This window comes from Pseudochaenichthys georgianus, chromosome 19 (genome assembly GCF_902827115.2).
Source record: "Pseudochaenichthys georgianus chromosome 19, fPseGeo1.2, whole genome shotgun sequence".
Taxonomy (NCBI): domain Eukaryota; kingdom Metazoa; phylum Chordata; class Actinopteri; order Perciformes; family Channichthyidae; genus Pseudochaenichthys; species Pseudochaenichthys georgianus.
Genome location: NC_047521.1, coordinates 2,489,699 through 2,504,591, shown reverse-complemented (window position 1 = coordinate 2,504,591; position 14,893 = coordinate 2,489,699). Strand labels below are relative to the sequence as shown.

Sequence of the window (14,893 nt, the reverse complement as noted above, 5' to 3'; positions counted from 1 at the left end):
TTAGTCACGGAGAGGCTGATGGTAGCACTCCTTGTCTTTCTGAGAAACATAAATGAGCTGAAGCATCCGACCTGTCTGTATAAGCAACGTACACCTAGCTCTAACATCCACACATACAACGAGACGTGCCACAAGAGGCTGCATGGAACACACGGCCACATCAGACCCTAAAGAAACAACTAGAGCGAGCTTCAACAGACGATTGAAGAGGCTTCTAGAAGCCCAGAGGCTGTAGGTCACACGAGCAGCAGACAGGTTATGGTGAACATACAGCAGCACACCGGTTCATATGGGTTTGTTAAACACATGCAGGAATATGGTACCTTCGCTAACACACACACACACACACACACACACACACACACACACACACACACACACACACACACACACACACACACACACACACACACACACCACACACACACACACACACACACACACACACACACACACACACACACACACACACACACACACACACACACACACACACACACACACACACACACACACACACACACACAGTTATGATGAGGATTGTGTTTGTTTAGTTTTTTTTACTCTAAAAGAAGCGAAGGGAGACATTTGTAAAATCACTATTATTATTATTCTTTTCTTTTTCTTTCCAAGGAAATGGGGAATCAGAAAATAAGCTGTATGTGATGGTTGATATGAAAGTCACTGTTTGAAGGAAAATTGACGCCGTACACGATTTGTATCGTTGTCTTGTACTGTACTGTCGAATGTCATGTTTTATGTTATTTGTGGACCCCAGGAAGACTAGCTGTTGATATGCACCAGCTGATGGGGACCCTAATACACTATCAACTATAAACTCTGACTACTTTTAAATCCAGGCTGAAGACTTTTCTTTTTGTCGCTGCTTTTAAATTGAACTATTCACATCTTAGACTGCACTGTAACTTTTATCCATGTACTTTTTCTTTTAATGTTTATTTTATTAGCTTTTCTTTTTAATGACTGTTTTTAAATGCCGTTTTCTTAATGTCTTTCGTTTTTTGTAAAGCACTTTGAATTGCCTTGTGTTGAAAGGTGCTATATAAATAAACTTGCCTTGCCTCACCTCGTATGTTGCCTCAGAGAAAAGCCATCAATAATGTAACGGAAAACGTAGTAACATTTTAATAACAGTTTTTTAAAACCCACCTCCTCCAGACGAACTTGAGCTCGCACTCTCCCCAGCTCCTCCTCCGCCTGAGCTCGCTCCGTCACACACACCGCTCTGGCTTTACTCAGCTCCTGCAACACAATGACATCATAACACGACGTCACATAAAGAGCGCGGGTAGTTTCTGAAGGAGTCGTTAAGGATACAAACCAAAACGAGGAACAGCATTTCATTTCACTGCAGTTTCATTCCGTAGAAATGCTCCTAAAACAGGGGGACGGTAGTTTTACTGCATCCACAAAGTGCTGTACCTCGCCACATTCTGTGTTTTATTACTCAACTCTCAGCTTTCGGGTGTCCCCTTGTCCAGTGGGAAATCCCCAGTGTGGAAAGAGAAGAGGCCTGCTCGTGGATTTGAATAACGTATCTGGAAAATACAGTTAGGGAAGCTAACTAATAAGGCCCCCCCTCACACTGAACCTTGGCTGTCTTCATGCAAAGTGGTACAAAGTTGTTTTGTGATGTAAGCCCTGATAGCACCGCCAGCACGATAAGGATGGCAAACACTGCTTCAGAAACATGTGGGGAAAACACCAACCAATCACGTCTCATTTGCATAGCCCCTGTAGTCCTGATGTGAAGTGATGCAGCTCAGCGCAAGCTCCACCAGGAGACCAATATCCTCTGGTGTTACACGTCTCTTCAATCCCCTCTCCTCTCCCAGTAAGTGATCAGGGGCGGTACTCCCCGGCTGGCCACCCCTTCGCCTCCTGTCTCCTACAGGGCCAAGCTGAAACCTTCTCCCTTCAGAACGGACCGAACTACTATCACCACCACCAGTGTCTGGCCCCCGGGGGGTTCATCGGAGGGGTTTCCCTCCTGAATGATCACCCTGCTAACCGGGGCCTAATCGCCAAACATCATTTCATTTACTTGTAAACTGTCAATCATTATTCCTTCATATTATGTGTCTGGTAATAAACATGTATTTCATACATCACGTCTCTCCTGATGGAAATGTTTTTATGGTATATAGAAGTATATAGCCTCCGCTGCGACCTTTGAACCGCTAAATGAGAGGCTTTGGGCTAATACATCACGACTACCTGGCTGACACCTGTTAGCAGTTACATTACGTTTCTGGACGCTCTGAACTCTGACCTCCTCCAGTTGTATCCGCTGTCCCTCCAGTTTGAAGATGCGTTCCTGCAGAGTCCTCTCACACTCTTCCAGATGACGATTCAATTGCTCCACCTGTACATTTAATTATATGTAGTTTTATTTATTAGGATATGGAGTTTTAATGAATCATATAGAAAAGTGAAATAAACAATAAACATGTAAGAGGTTACGAATCCGTCCCCCATGTAAAGGGCACTCTAATGCCTCTAACAGGCTGGACCATGCAACCTGGGGCAAAAGGGCTGTGCGATAATCCAACTGCATTTCAAATTGCAATATGGGCTAGTGCAATATTCAAACTGCAGTATTTGTCACACGAAATATGGGAAATATTCATCTTAATAAAAACAGGTGGTTTTGCATAGATGTCCTGGCATACAACTCGTATTCCACAGACTCCAAAGATATCTTTGGTACAGATCATCTTACATTTTAAATATATCCTTCAATATTAATGATGAAAAATCAGTCACGTTGATATCGTGGATCATATCACAATAGCTATATCAGTCAAAAGAATTGCAATGAGTTATTTGTTTCCAAATGGTGCAGCCCTATTCATACATCAGCTGACACACTACGCACTCCTCCTGTACACCTGCTCAATAGAAGCGCTGTGCAGAGAAACCAACTCACTCAGAATGTAGACCCACATGATAGCATTGTGCTTCAATAGGGACCAGGACTAGAGACCCAGATCATAATCCAAGTTGAAACACTATTCTCCCCTGTCATGCAACACATTGACTTAACAGAAGTTAGTTCATTTATATTCTACTTTTCAGGACCCAATGATTTAAATGTGAATAACACATTGGTTTATGATGATGAGGTCCTGAGCACACCTCTTTCTGGCGCAGACTGTCACTGTCCTGCAGAGCCTGCTTGGACCTCCGCTTCTCCATCTCCAGACGGTCTGTCAGACACAAAGGTTCTGCTTGGCTTTATGTAAACAAAGTATCTGTACATAAGAAAGTGTGTGTGTTCTGTGGGCGTGTGGTACCTTCGGCCTGTGCCAGCTGCAGCTTGAGCTCGGCGCTGCTGCTGGTCAGCTCCTGCTTCAGCTCAAAGACCTGCTGCTGCTGAGACGTGCCCCTGCGCTCCAGCTCCTCCACCTAACACACACCACCATCAGTCTCTCTCAGACAACACACGGTGATGAAGACACAATACTCTTACTTTATTCATCAGTTGGACTTTGGCGTCGGACAGGTTCTGGGTCTCTCTGAGCAGTCTGCCCTCTCTGAGTGCACTGTCCTACAGGAAGGAAACATGAGGAACATTTGTTACGGCAGACTCTTAGTACACATTCATGTCTCCACGCTGTGTTGCTGAGCACTGTGGTGGGAAACGGACTCCAGTCATCGTCATGTTTGCTAAACTGAACTCTGACATGATCTTTTTCAGTGTGTTCTCCTTTCCTACATGCTCTGCCAGATGAGGCTGCAGAGATGGAAATAGACTTCTGCCACACATATTTATTGTTAATATATGAATTGGATAATTGACACAAAGAAGCTATAAAATAAATCAATTTGTGGAAAAGTAAGGAAATGCTTTCATTCCTATCGTCAGTGTTTCAGGCGTTCACTTTCATTCAACATCAATCAAATCCAAGAAGAAATGTCATTTCAAAATGCTGCATTTCAAAAGCCTCTTTTTCTCTGATTGTGGGATTATCCAATTGTTTTTTTCTGTCACTATTTATTTATAATCTCACTTTGTGTTCCAATATAAGCAAATGCCTCAAAATCAGAAGGTCAGAAGTTCACTCCCGGCAAAGTATTTAACTCCATATAATCATTGTGTGTACATTGCTTTGAGAAAGTGTGATACATGCTGAATACAATGTAATGTTATGTAATGTGTTGTCACTGCCCTTTTATCAATAACATGTTGACATCCTGTTAAGCAAACAACCTAAAGCTTTTGTACATGCTACCTACTTAGCCGAAGTAGGTAGCATGTTGGTCGGTGGGGTTGTGTAGGAGACACAGCTATATCTAAATCCTATCAGTTACCAGGGCAGTGTGGCAGGGATCCATGTTAGGACGTCCTGTACGAGATCATGCAAACTGTCATGTAGCATTTAACAGCGCTACGTTAGCCGCTGCAATGCTAACTTCTCTGTTGGCCTGTAAAGGGAACTCTGTCATGGATGAATTGGCCAATTTGAGATACCTCAACATACGATCGACAAGCCTGTTACATTTAGTCTCTGTGTAGGTTAAAGTAGTCCCCTCTACACGGTCATGTGACCTTGATTTACCCTGTAGGGAACAGCCAGTGGAAACATGTGTTTACCTCACTACATTTAGAAGCACATGTGAAAGCTCTCTGAAAAAATAACAGGCTAAAGCACACATGAAACATATGGGAACATCTGTCAGAATCTCATATAAGGGATCATCAACATCATCATCATCATCATCATCATCATCATCATCATCATCATCGTCATCGTCATCGTCGTGCCATCTGTCCGCACCTCCTGCTCCTTCCTCCTCTCTCTGCTCTGCCGCTCCCTCTGCTCCTGTGTCTCAGCCTTCACTCGTGTCAGCAGCTCTCCCAGGTTGTGGCTCTTCTGCTCCGAGAGGGCGAGGGCAGCCTCCGTCATCTGTCGTCTGCACACCGCCACACCAGGTGTTAGAGTTACTGCATGTGTGGATGAACACGAGCTAAAAGTACTCTTAATAATGCAGGCCCTATGTGTTAGGCTGCAGAACAAGACGTGTTGGAATCAGAGAGGTTGCAGGAACTCACAGGCGTTTGAGTGGAAGCAGGGTTTATTATGGACAAGAGAAAAGGACAGTCTTAAAGCAAATGGGCAGCAACGCCTAAAGTGTAAGTTGCTACAGCTTCTGATTTGAATAAAGGGAGATGAGATGCTTACTTGGCAGTGAGGGAGTTGACAGCTGACTTCCTCTCATTCAGAGCTTCCTGGAGTTGGCCTATTTGAATGGAGGCAGACCTTATGGAACAGAAAAGCAGGGGAACAGGTCATGGATCCAGAATGTGATCGCATAAGGATGATGTACATGTGACGTGTGTGGTTTCATCTCCTTTCTAGTGTCCATGTAAAGGCACCCGTGTGGGTGTTGTTTCAGAACCCGGCACTCACCCACTGGAGCGTCCCATCTCCTCCCTCTGCCTGTCGATGGTTTCCATGAGGCTTAGGAACTAAAAGAGAGGACAATATACCACAGAAATCACTACTATGAATCAGCAATACTTCATTATAATACTTAGAATTTAAAGTGATTTTTCATCCAATGTATTGTGAAAACACAATCATTAAGAGCATGGTGTGTTAAGATAAACTGGCAGAGGGTTGTCAACATCAGGAGAAGGAAATCACGTGAGGAACATGTGTGTCTAACCCATGGTCTAAACCCATTGGATCCATCTAGATTCTGATCATTCTATCTGGAACAAAGAAGTGGATCAACCAACAGACCGTAAGACATGTTTGACAATGTGCACGGCCAGATGCGTTATGACACGTGTAGCATGTTTTTGGTTTCTTAAAAGTCTTAAAACAGTGTTCTTATTGTGAGTCGTAATGATTTAACTCTTCAGTGTGGGGTTACCTGGCGCCCCTTCTCCTCCTTCAGAATCTGAATCTCCTTGCCGAGGACCTGCGTCCGGCTGCGGCTCTCTCTCAGGCCGCTCTGTCGCTCTGAGTTGTGTCCTGAGGTCTGCTCTGAGAGGGTTCAGCCACAGGGGCCACAGGGAGGGGAGAGAGAGAGAGAGAGAGAGCAGAGGAGGGTTGGCATGGTAACAGGTATCACTGGGGGATAATCATTAACACAATCAAATCAGGCCACATTAGTGTTAGAGCTTTCCTAGTAAGGAAAGGGGTAGACAATCATCAATGTATAGCCATAGTATCATTTTCTCTGAATATACTGTATATCAGACAACTGCTGTATATCTCAACACAAGCTGCCCTTATGCCGTATGTCTTATAAACTTAAGGATGTGCTAACACTGTGCAAAGAAAGGCCCTATACGTTGTTATGCGTTGAGCCTCCAGTTGAAACAAAACAACATCATCTCATATTGAATAACTCCTTTAATATGAATCATACAATACTGTTTACCATACAAAATGGTGGCGTCTGTATCCGTAACATTACTTAAATAACAATTTTTTAAATACTTCACTCACAAAAGACCATTTGACATCAATTACTTTTCTTTACAACTTTAATGTAACACAAATATGGTATTTCTTCTCGTATTCACTTGCTTCTGGAAGCCAGGCATAGATCAAACTGGGATAACATCGTACAACTACTACAGACACGTACAGACATGTGCTTAACCATGTACTGCGTGCACACACACACACACACACACACACACACACACACACACACACACACACACACACACACACACACACACACACACACACACACACACACACACACACACACACACACACACACACACACACACACACACACACACACACACACACACACACACACACACACACACACACACACACACACACACACACACACACACACACACACACACGACCCCTTACCAAGTGCTTTGAGGGTGTCACTCGGTATGTTGTTCCCTGCCATCTCCAGCTGTGTGAGGCTCTTGTTCTGCTGCAGAGCCTCCAGCAGGGTCCGGCCGCCCAGCAGACCAACGTTGTTCCACCTCAGGTCTGAATGCAGGGAGGCACAGACACTCTGTTAGGAGATAGCTAACTTCAAATGAATACCAATATAAATAATTAAATAGCATGTTTTTTGGTAACTCAATAAATAAAAGAATAGTCTAAATAATATGACAACATTGTAAAGCCTATTTTCTATACACCTGTGTGTATTACATACTTGGAAAAGTCATTTTAAGAACGTTATGTGCTAAATGAACTGTTAAAAGTAAGATTCTAGAGAAAATAAATCTATATAGTAGTCTATATAGAAAAATATATGCGACAGACATCCTTTTATAACGTTTTGACAATGTATTTTGTCATATGGCCCGTGCCTACAGTCAGGCGGAAGGGCTACAGTTCAGTTGACCGTCTATAGGCATGGATACAAATAAGGCAAATTGTTCATTGTGTTTGTATAGAAATTGCAATTTAGAGTGACATATATAAATGGTTTATGCTTGATGACAAAAGGAGCTGATGATGCATTGACATGGCAAATGTACAAAAAACTGTCATGTCATGAAAACATTTAAATATCATTGTACCAGGAGTAAATTATATTTGATTTTTACATTTCATTAAATCAGACTTAAAGGTGGGGTAGGTGATTTTGGAGAAACCAGATAGAGTGCGCTAGAATTTGAAAATACCCAGCCGGAAAAAATCTGCCACTTCCTTACAGAGCCCCTCCTCCAACACACACGAACGCGCACATGACCAATGAGGGCACGAGATAAGTTTGTGCACGAGATGGAAGGCTGACAGGCAGCTAGGCCTGGGCTAAAATGATTGGTCGTGCTTTTTACAGTCCCACGGCTTCCACAGATGACATTTTTTTATGGATTTTTTGTCAAAGCACTTCAGATATTCATTGCTATCTGGATGTTAAGAGCATTCCATGGAATATAACAAAAAGTGTATCTCAAGCCGGTTTCTTAAACGCACCTACCCTACCTTTAATTATTGTTTTGAAAAATAAACCTTGACAGAAAACACACAATATGTTATCTAGTATCATCTGTTTGATTGCATGCATAAACAATCTGTGAATAAACTTGGTACCACCATATGTGTTTCAGAAGATATGAAGACCTCACCCAGCACTTGCAGCGTGGTGTTGCGTTTAAGTGCCAGTGCGAGCTCGGACGCTCCGTGGTGGTTGATCTGATTGTTGCGCAGGTCCAGCTGTGTCAGCACGCTGTTGGAGGCCAAACCATCGCAGAAGAGAGAGAAGGCTTCGTCCCACACGCCCAGAGCGTTCCACTCCAACACCAGCCTGCAAACAGCAATCACAGGTTTAAACATCAAGTGTTCATGGGGACAGAGCATAGGGTAATTTCTTCCTTGAAAATCAAGTTAATATGCTGGTCGAAAAATCTTTTAAAGGAATTGGTTTATTAGTTGATTCTAATCTAGTAGTAGTCAACTTTAATTTGTACATATTTTGGATCATATATGTTATTAAAAAGACATGGTTTCTTTGTGTTGGGAAAATACTGAATGTTCCTTCTATATCAGAGTAGCACATGATAACAAGAGGTATACGTAGCCGGATGCATGACTACATGGATGACGCTCATGAGACACTGGCCGTTTCTCAATCTCGAGGATTCTGGCTTCCAAGCCAATATTTCAAGGATGCTACGTCATCGAGTGCCACCGAAGGACTGTTCCAATCTCCAGCACACTTGGAATTCCACCGAGGCCACGTCTTTGGTTTGGGGGAAATTTCGAGGTTGCACATGGGTAGAGTTTGCGTCCTTAAAATCCCCACAATGCTTTGCGCACGGATCAATTTCAAAAACCCTTGCGGAGAATTGCTGAACCGACGCAGCACACATTTAAATGTAAGTATGTCGTGGCGTAGAACATGTGTTGGTAAATATGTTACTTTGTTATGTTACTTTGTTACATTTGTTTGTTATCACCAAAAATGTGTTCCGTGAAAGTAAAGCAAGTTCATAATTAGATAGACATCGTGAGGTATTTATTTTCCGTACAGTTTATGTTGAAACCATTAGAGAGAGTGGCACACTTGTTAGCCTGTTCCAGTCTTCTTCGTTTTCCGAAGCCGTGGCTTGGAAGCATACTTGCTTCGTTTCTGAAGGAAGTGACTTGGAAGTACGCGACTACCAAGCCTGCATCCTCGCAATTGAGAAACACCCACTGTGTTTAAGTTATGATAGCTATGTTCCTAAGGCTGGAGCCACACGAGGACGATAACGCAAACGGACCACAATCGTTATCAAAAAAGTATTCCGTCCACACAAGCCCCCAGGAAGTGCGCCGGACTCAGATGAAAATATTCGTGCTGGCCAAACGGCGGTACTACACTTCCGTTTGGTTGCCAGGCCCGGAAACACTTTTTCCCATTGACTTACATGGGGAAAGAGTGGTCTGTAAATCGTTGGATACATTTTTTCAAACTAAATAAACTACCCAGTAAGAAAGTTTGTATACCCCTTATTAAATACATTTGTTCCTCAAGTTGTAAAAATGTGCTAATAACGTTATTCTGAGAGTTATTTCCCTCGGCATTATGAACGCGCATCTAACCCATGGGACCCCGCCGCCCGGCACGTTCATGTTACGTGTTCAGCATGGTCCCGACCAATCAGAGCACACTGTGCTCACAGGGAGGGTGGGGGCTGGAGCTATTGGAGCTACAACGAGCCGTTAAAGGCAGAGAGTGAAATTCAGTGAATACACGTAGGCCCATTCCCAAACCGCCCCTACACCCTACCCCTCCGTTTGCGCGTTCACGCGGAGGGTCCCCCATATTGAGGGCTGTTCCAAAGCAACGAGTGTGGAGGGGTGTGGAGGGGGACTGGGCTATCAAGCCCTCAAACAGCGAGTCTGCAGCGGTGCTGACTTGAGATCGGTCTCTACCTGACCGGAGTCACGCTGTGTGTGTCCTCAGGAAACACGCTGTTTACAAGTAGTTCCAGCAAACATCCACTGATAAATTGCGATGTTAACAACCTTATGATAACCTCATATGTTTTTAACTTAGGATCATACCTGTGTTTAGTCTAGAAAAAGGTAAATGTGTGCATTTTATTATAAAGTTGTGTATATTTACAGACCTTTGCAAAAACTAAGAGGCTTATAAACATCAGGTTTAAAACTAAAAGAGCTTTGAAACACAATGAAAGATGTTTGGAGTTTTATTTGAGTTATTCATTTAAACTTTTCGTCTAAGAGATGCTGATTTGAAACCGTTGTTACATACAGTTACGGCACTTCCTGTTTCTGCCGGAGAGAGGGGAGACCGTCCCAAAGCTTGCTGCTGTGTTTACTCCCTCCATCTGACAGGAGGAGCCTCGTAGAGCTGCGAGTGTGGCTACAGACGGAGTTCACTCTGTCACGGAGGGGTAGGGTCGAGGGAGTGGTTTGGGATTGGACCGTAGTTTACAGAGATGCTGTATGAGAAACATTACATTGCATTTAGCTGACACTTTTATCCAAAGCGACTTACAATAAGTGCGTTCGACCAACAAAATACAAACTTGAAGAAAACAGAATCATATAAGTACATCAGGTTTCCAGAGATGGGGTCGTTACTAAAAAAAAAGTATTATATTACATATTACTTTTAAAAAAAGTAATATATTACACTACTTCGTTACTCTCTACATAAAGTAGTTACTTTACTCGTTACTTTACTCGCAGGGCCGGCCCGCCCCTCCCTGCAGGCAGATCACGCAGACTGCTAAAGTTTCAAATGTTCTCTTTAGTTCAGTTTCCATTGTCGCATAAGACTGATCCAGATCCTGAATGTTTTCCTATCTGACCATGGCTGTTCTCTGTCTCCTGCTATCTGTATATTTTGCACAGTCTATCTCTGCTCACGCTGTTGCGTCGGCGTGTTCTCCTGCATGTTGGCCATGTGTTGCACTGGAACCAGACTTCAGCCGAGCACGTACGAACTGCGCTTGCGTGAGTGGCAATAACTCTCCTTACCAGCAGGCGGCGGTAGTGTGTATTCGTCATTCAAAACAGGCAACAACCGGAAAACAGAGAAGAAGAACAGAATACGTGATATAAAGAAACAACAAATAGCTGTACGTTAGCTTCACCTTAGCATGTGTTCTTTGCAGGTGTTTGTTGAGATTTGATGATGACTGATTTTAGTAAGTAACGAAGTAACGCGTGTCGGGGCAATGTTAGTAACTGTCGTGTGATTACTGAATTATAAAAGTAGCGCGTTACACTACTCCGTTACCGACAAAAGTAATATCATTACAGTAACGCGTTACACCCAACTCTGCAGGTTTCATAGAGCAAAAACATTTCAAGTGCTACTCAACTGGCTTTAGGTAAGCCAGTCCTTTATTAGTATATAAGTGCTTTGTTAATAGTTCTATCGCTCGAAGTGGAGTCGAAAGAGATGAGTTTTCAATCTGCGCCGGAAGGTGTGTAAGCTATCTGCTGTCCTGATGTCAATGGGGAGCTCATTCCACCATTTTGGAGCCAGGATAGCAAACCCACGTGTTTCTGCTGATGGGAACTTGGGTCCCCTTCGCAGCGAGGGTGCAGCGAGCCATTTGGTTGATGCAGAGCGGAGTGCACGTGCTGGGGTGTACGGTTTAACCATGTCCTGGATGTAGGAAGGGCCAGATCCATTCGCAGCATGGTACGCAAGTACCACTGTCTTGAAGTGGATTCTAGCAGTTACCGGAAGCCAGTGGAGGGAGCGGAGGAGCGGCGTGGTGTGGGAGAATTTAGGAAGGTTGAAGACCAGACGAGCCGCTGCATTCTGGATGAGCTGCAGAGATCGGATGGCACATGCAGGTAGACCAGCCAGGAGGGAGTTGCAGTAGTTTAGGCGTGAGATGACGAGAGCCTGGACCAGAACCTGCGTCGCTTTCTGGGTCAGCTGGGGACGTATCTTCCTGATGTTGTAAAGCGTGTATCTGCAGCAACGAGTTGTAGCAGCGATATTTGCAGTGAAGGACAGGTTGTTATCTAGGGTCACACCCAGATTCCTTGCAGTCTGAGTCGGGGAAACAACAGAGGTGCCGATGTTGATTGTTAGGTCAAGAGTGGGACAATCTTTTCCCGGAAGGAAAAGCAGTTCAGTCTTGTCAAGGTTGAGCTTGAGATGATGAGCAGACATCCACTGAGAGATGTCAGCTAGACAAGCAGAGATTCGTGCGACGACCTGGGTCTCTGAGCGGGGAAAGGACAGAATTAATTGGGTGTCGTCAGCGTAGCAGTGGTATGAAAAACCATGCGGGCTAATGACAGATCCGAGCAAGTTTGTGTACAAGGAGAAGAGGAGGGGACCAAGAACAGAGCCCTGAGGGACCCCTGTAGTTAATTGACAAGGGTCGAACTCCGACCCTCTCCAAGTAACCCTGTAGGTGCGGTCTTTGAGGTATGAGGTGAGGAGGGAAAGTGCAGAGCCTGATACTCCAAGTTCTTGGAGAGTGCGAAGGAGGATCTGATGGTTCACCGTGTCGAATGCAGCAGACAGGTCCAACAGGATGATGACAGAGGAGAGGGAGGCTGCTTCAGCAGTGTGCAGTTGTGAGTTGCCAATGAGAAACCAACGTGAGTTGCGTTTATCTTTACCCATGGATGCACAATAAGAACGGACCCATATCGTCTTACTGCCATCCCACGGAGCTGTAATAATGGATATATTGCACATGTTTGCTGTAATTCATTATTATACTACATGGGCTATATGATTAAATCTTGTACCATAAATGTTGTATTAAATAAAGTTAATAATACCGACGTTATTAACGTCCCTGTAGCTTCGTATTGCACTAAGAAGCTTATTGCACTGTGTATATATACACAGTGCAATAATTATTTCATGCTAAATGAAGCTCTGTTGCTTGGATATCACTAGATCCTGTTACAGGGTAATATAAGTACATAACGATTGATGTGTACATTAGCATAATTACTATCTAGCCGCTAGCTGCTAACTGCCGCCTCGTTAATATCAAATCCATCATAATAAGAAATCATTACCATGCTGTCATGAACGCGCGGTTCTGTAACTTACGTGTACGCAAATTGACGTGCTTGATGTGAACGAGCTTTGTGGTTAAATTTGCGCATGCGCTATAAGCGCACATACGGGTACTTCTCAGGCATGCCGGGTAATCTGTGACGTTTCGCTCTCTCAAAAGTTGGGCCATTTTATCATCGCCAATGAGCAACTCTCATAGGAATGAATGAGGCCCCGCCTCCCTCCCACGCTGTATCCAGTTGTTATTATACATCCATGCGTCCACACCAGCGCCATATAGATAGTTAGATAGATATAGTCTAATACCTCATTCACACCAACGGTGTTTCAGGGCCGGTTCGGAGCTGGAGCTTGAAAAGCACCGGGTTTTCCTCTTCACACCGCAGCGGAGCAGCCTCTTAGCTCCGGAATCCGGTTCGTTTCAAGCACCAAAAAATTGTCCGGCCAAAGCAAAAGCACCGCATACGTCACACGTACGTCGAGGCGGGGGCAGGGGCAGAGACAGATCAACTCCTGAACAACAACAAAAAGCCTGTGTTTTATCCAGTTTCTACACAACGATGGAGAAACATAACAAGCAGCAGTGGTCCACTGAAGAGACCAGCTACCTACTGGGAATCTGGTCTTCCGAAGAGGTACAGAGGAAGCTGGAGCACAATCGGCCATTGTTGTTGTTGTCGGTGTCAGCTGTGAGGGGTTTCTGCGCGGTTTGGCTTTATGAAGCAGGCACGTAAACAGTTACGTCATGACGCAAACGATGAAGCAATGACGCAGCACCAGTCGGACTCTGGGCAGAGTGAAAAGAGCTAAACCGAAGAACCGGTTCTGAACCTGAAAAGCTCTAGCACGGAGCTTGAACCGGAGTTGCGTTGGTGTGAATGAGGTATATATGGCGCTGGTCCACACCATAGACAGTATATATAAACGTAACAGGCACCAGAAACGTGTCCGTTCACATGAGTCCGCTAGAAAGCGCTGGAGACGCTGTAGTACATATACCACGCCTGTAAGTGGCGCTGTAGTCCTACCACAAAAGCAGCGAAGAAGACTTACCGTGCATGCTTGCCATGGTTGCCTTTCTGTTTATTCTACGCTGTGGACGCTCTGGCTCTTTTTCTCCCTCCCTGAGGCAAGCGTTTGCTCCTGCTGTAATTCTCTCCGGTAGTCCACCAGCAGATGAAAAACACCCACCTCTCCGCCTCTTCCAAGGGACGAGGGGACCATGCGGCAGAGTTTCGGTCGCCGGTCAACATGTCCGTTAAAGTTTAAATCTTCCTGACAAATTTAGAAAAGTGCCGGTCAAAGGTCTTTTTTGTTATTTATTGAGCTTTAAAACAAATGAATAACGACTCTATATAATAATATAAGAATGAAAAATGGAGCCTCTCTTTTCCTCCCCCTCTTCTGAGAGCCCAGCAGCTGATCTCTGAGCAGGAGAGGCGGGGCTATTGCTTCAACATTATCAGGAAATGATCATATAGGCGTAAACACGGAGCCGTTTGCCCCCCCCCGGAGCGTTTCGTTCGCAGATCTACCCACCTTGGGACCCGTTATCGTTTTCTGCGTTTCCATGTCGGCCTTGTGTGGCCGAACCGTCTATCTGATAGAGAACTGTAGCAGATACGACCGTTATCGTCCTTGTGTGGCCGGGGCTTAAGATTGGCCCCTAGAGAGATAGGCATATGACTGTCATGTTTATTGCTTACGCAGGCCTTAGCTAATCTTAACTAATGTCAGAATACTGCTTTGAAACAGTATTCTTCCATCTTGTTGACTGTAACACTCTCTAACTATTGACTATTTGTCCCACACAGCTCTGTGTGTGATAACTACTTCCATTCTTGCAAGGATCCTGATAGAATACATGTATCCTGATCCTGATAGAATACATGTATCCTGATATTGA

The 14,893-nt window shown here is 44.4% G+C and overlaps 1 protein-coding gene across 2 annotated transcripts in view; it reads right to left on the bottom strand.

Annotated features, from left to right (window-relative positions):
* lrrc45 (leucine rich repeat containing 45) overlaps positions 1 to 14,893 on the bottom strand; it is a 34,269-nt gene that overhangs the window by 9,140 nt on the left and 10,236 nt on the right. For both annotated transcript variants that reach the window (XM_034108123.1, XM_034108124.2), the window contains exons 5-15: positions 8,096 to 8,274; positions 6,873 to 7,001; positions 5,905 to 6,017; positions 5,436 to 5,494; positions 5,208 to 5,285; positions 4,803 to 4,938; positions 3,494 to 3,571; positions 3,318 to 3,429; positions 3,160 to 3,230; positions 2,294 to 2,386; positions 1,171 to 1,263 (exon numbers count right to left, since the gene is read on the bottom strand). In XM_034108123.1, coding sequence (XP_033964014.1) covers positions 1,171 to 1,263; positions 2,294 to 2,386; positions 3,160 to 3,230; positions 3,318 to 3,429; positions 3,494 to 3,571; positions 4,803 to 4,938; positions 5,208 to 5,285; positions 5,436 to 5,494; positions 5,905 to 6,017; positions 6,873 to 7,001; positions 8,096 to 8,274 — 1,141 coding nt within the window. The remainder of the gene's footprint in view (positions 1 to 1,170; positions 1,264 to 2,293; positions 2,387 to 3,159; positions 3,231 to 3,317; positions 3,430 to 3,493; positions 3,572 to 4,802; positions 4,939 to 5,207; positions 5,286 to 5,435; positions 5,495 to 5,904; positions 6,018 to 6,872; positions 7,002 to 8,095; positions 8,275 to 14,893) is intronic.